Source organism: Acanthisitta chloris, unplaced genomic scaffold (assembly GCF_000695815.1).
Source record: "Acanthisitta chloris isolate BGI_N310 unplaced genomic scaffold, ASM69581v1 scaffold26432, whole genome shotgun sequence".
NCBI lineage: Eukaryota > Metazoa > Chordata > Aves > Passeriformes > Acanthisittidae > Acanthisitta > Acanthisitta chloris.
Window position 1 is genome coordinate 1,911 of NW_008660312.1, and position 3,535 is coordinate 5,445.

Sequence of the window (3,535 nt, forward strand, 5' to 3'; positions counted from 1 at the left end):
AGGTTTCCCCTTCATAACTGTCTGTGTGGGCAAGTCTTTGGTTGTTGGTGCCAGCTGCGTTCTGTAGGGCTGGACAGCTCCAGACCTCCTCGGTGGATGTGTTTGTCCTGATGTGGGTTTACCCAGCAAGCCATTCCTTGTGCTATGTGTGAGGGACTCTGCTGTGTTCTGATGTGTCCATGCCATAAAGTGATGTGTGTGCTGCTTTTCCTTCCCTATGAGAAACATTGCACTCGTGTGTTCATTTCAGAGGTCTGAGGAGGAGGAGGCAAAGCACCTCCTGCAGCTCAGCAAGGAGGCTGTTTCAGAGGGAGCTGGAGCAGATGTTCCAGACCAGCTGGATCACAATGAAGAGGAGCTGATTCTTGCTGAATATGAAAGTGATGAAGAAAAGAAAGTGGTGTCTAGGTAAGGACAGGGACTGGGCTAAGGAAACATTTTCTATATAATTTTTGTTTTGCCCTGGTTAAAGAGTTCTCTCCTGCCATTGTGCAGATTTTATTAAACAGAGCTTCTTCTCTTTTCAAACTGTGTAAGGTAGTGGTTGTTCTGGGGGTTTATTTAATTGGTTGTTTGGTGGTTTGGGGGATTTTATTTTGGTTAGGATTTTTTTAAGCTTTTGTTACACTGGTCAGTGACCTGAAGTGGTCATGTTCTGAGAAAGTGCATCTTAAAACATGTGGCTATGTCCTGCCATTATCCATGCCCGGTTTCCCAAAGAGTGTTGCTGGATGCTGAGTGAATGATTTGGGATCAAGTTCCTTGCATTAGAAAAGCAAGGTAGAACTCAAGGCATCAGAGGAAGCTGTCAGTCCTGCAGATTAGCACTGGCATCTTTTGATACTCTAGTAGGAGAGATGTTCACGTTTCTAAAGATGGAGCTTTGGCATGAAAACCTCATGCATGCTTTTCTTTCTCAGGCATTTGTTTTATGCAGAAAGCCAGAAGCCATACTTCAGCACAAAAAGTCAAATGCATTTAAAACACGTATTTACTAATTAGTATCTAGACAGATCCTTCTGCCTTAAAAATTGCAAAACACTTAACTACTTCATTTATATGTAGTTTATCAAACTTTTAACTGCTCTTGCCTTTGAGGAACTCTATGGCAGCTAAATGATTTCCTGAAGCTTTTCTTTATGCAATAGCTGAAGGGTGGTAAATTGCCTCAAAAGGGAAGGCTTACAAAAATACATAAATAAGCTCACCAAAGAATAGTGTAGTACTGATTAGAAAATGCCTGGGGCTTGGAAGCCCCAGAATCAAAAGGAAAAGAAATTCTTGAATTTGCAGAAGGCACAGCCCTGAAGACATTTTTCTTTTAAAGAGCATGACTTAACTTGATTGTGCACATGTACACTGTTCTTAAAAAGTTGATTTTTCTTTTACCACCTGAGTTATGATCTGAGGTTCTTCTTGAGATGACTTAATCATCTCTCTTGAGACCTCTCTCTTGTAGTGGAGCATCATTTGATTCTTACTGTCAGTGATCTGCTGAAAGGAAACTGAGCTTTCTCTTTTCTTAGGCTGGAAGAAGATGACGATGATTTGGAAGAGGAGCATGTGACAAAGGTGAGATAAGGAAAGTAAATAGTGCCACCTCAAAGAATAGTGTAGGAGTGAGCAGAATTATGGCTTCCTTGCACCTTTCCAACAGTCATGTGGTACAGAAGAATTTAGGAACTAGCATCCAAGAACTGCCAAGTTTGTTGATAGTGACAACTAGTTCTGTGCTCATCTCCTTCTGGACTACACTGGCAGCTTGCTCTGCTAGCACTGCTGAATGTTTGCTGTGGCTTGCTGTAAAAGCACACTGCAATAAATAGGTTTTTATGACTCTCCCATGGCAAGTCCCTGTTTTTATAGAGACCTTGGAAAATTAAATGGGAACAAAGGCAAATGCATAGGAGAAAACAGAGATAGGGCTTTTGGCCTCAACCATTGTATGGTGACACCCAAACTTATGTCTTCCCTTGTGTTTTTGAAGGCTTGAGCAAGATGAACTTTTCTGAAGTGCTTGGCTGCAGGATTGGTCTTAGGGTTGTAGGGATTGGCTTCCATGGTCTTGTCTTCCCTTTGTTCCTTCTCACTGTAGATTTACTACTGCAGCCGCACTCACTCCCAGCTGGCTCAGTTTGTGCGTGAGGTGCAAAAAAGTCCCTTCGGCAAAGACACACGTCTGGTCTCCTTGGGATCCAGGCAGGTATGTGGTGTTGTTCTCAAGGGACCCAGAGTGCTTGTTAACCTAACGTGAGAGACTTCACGAGGAGGTGTGTGGATCTGGTGCCACAGAAGGTGCCTCAGGGATCCACTGAGGCTCCCATTGAACAATTAAAGCAAGTCAGATCCATGTCGCAGCACAGATTCGTGTGATGCACGTTTCTCTGTGAGCTCCATTTTGGTCATTTACCCTTTGATGCAAATGCAGGAATCTGTTTTGCCTTTTCTGATGTGGAATATTACAGATGTCCGTGTCCCTGAGAAGGTGCTCCTCTTAGCAGGACGTCTGGCAGCATTGTTAGAAGCTGCTGTGTAGCAGTGAGCATCTCAATGCACCTTTCCTCATTTTTTTTCTCCTTGCTAAGTTTTTATGGGTTTAGAGTATGTTTGCAGCAGTTAGCATGCACAATGTCTGACTGATAGACTTTTCCAGTTTGGAATCTAGCCTGAGATTGCTTTAAAGAAATCTTTTGTTTGACAGCAAAGGGTGCACATGGGGCAGTCAGTTCTGAATTGACTCCCTTCCTCTTCCTCTCTTTGCATGTCCCAGAACCTGTGTGTGAATGAGGAGGTGCGACGCTTGGGTGCTCTCCAGCTCATCAATGACCGCTGCATGGAGATGCAAAAGAACAAACATGGTAGGAATGCTTCCAGCTTGGGAAAGCAATTGCTGATAAAGCTGTCAGGAGAGCCTGGAGACAGTGGGCACTGCCAGTCAGTTCTAGCAAGAGAGTGGTAGGAGCTTGGAAATGACAGGTTGGAGGAGCAGAGCTAGAGATCATCTGTGTTTTTTGCTTTACTTGATCTCCAGGCTAGGATGCTGAGATCTGAGTGTATTTTCTGAGTGTCATGAGTTGGTCGGGACTTCTGCAATGGAAGGATACTTATGTTTGCTAATTCTGTACTAGAAATGCTGGAAAATGTCATGTGGCCACATCTAACTGGCAACAGTAGTGTCTGCTGTGCAGATGGAAATGTTACTGTTGAATAATTTTTAAAATAGATGATAGTTCAAAAATACACATGACAAAGCCTGAAATCCATGAGGTTCTGCAAAGTGGATTTTGGCTATTTGGCCATATTGTGTGTTGTTCATAGCTTTCCTTTGATTTGTGCTGTTAGAGAAGAAAAATGGTGAAGAGAATGAAGGGAAGAAGAGACGTGTGAGTCGCGTCGTATGCCCATTTTATTCCTATGAACAAATGCAGTTTCTCCGCGATGAAGTTCTAGTGGAAGTGAAGGATATTGAGCAGTTGGTGTCTTTGGGAAGGGAGACCAAAGCCTGTCCGTATTATGGGAGTCGATACGCCATTCC

At 43.4% G+C, this 3,535-nt stretch overlaps 1 protein-coding gene across 1 annotated transcript in view; it reads left to right on the plus strand.

The window, feature by feature from the left end:
- The window catches only part of DDX11 (DEAD/H (Asp-Glu-Ala-Asp/His) box helicase 11), a gene marked incomplete at its 5' end in the record, with an annotated part of 18,120 nt that overhangs the window by 1,906 nt on the left and 12,679 nt on the right, over positions 1-3,535 (plus strand). The window contains 5 exon segments of the mRNA XM_009069772.1: positions 251-408; positions 1,527-1,572; positions 2,096-2,203; positions 2,771-2,858; positions 3,343-3,535. The exon segment at positions 3,343-3,535 is cut by the window's right edge and continues 34 nt beyond it. Coding sequence (XP_009068020.1) covers positions 251-408; positions 1,527-1,572; positions 2,096-2,203; positions 2,771-2,858; positions 3,343-3,535 — 593 coding nt within the window.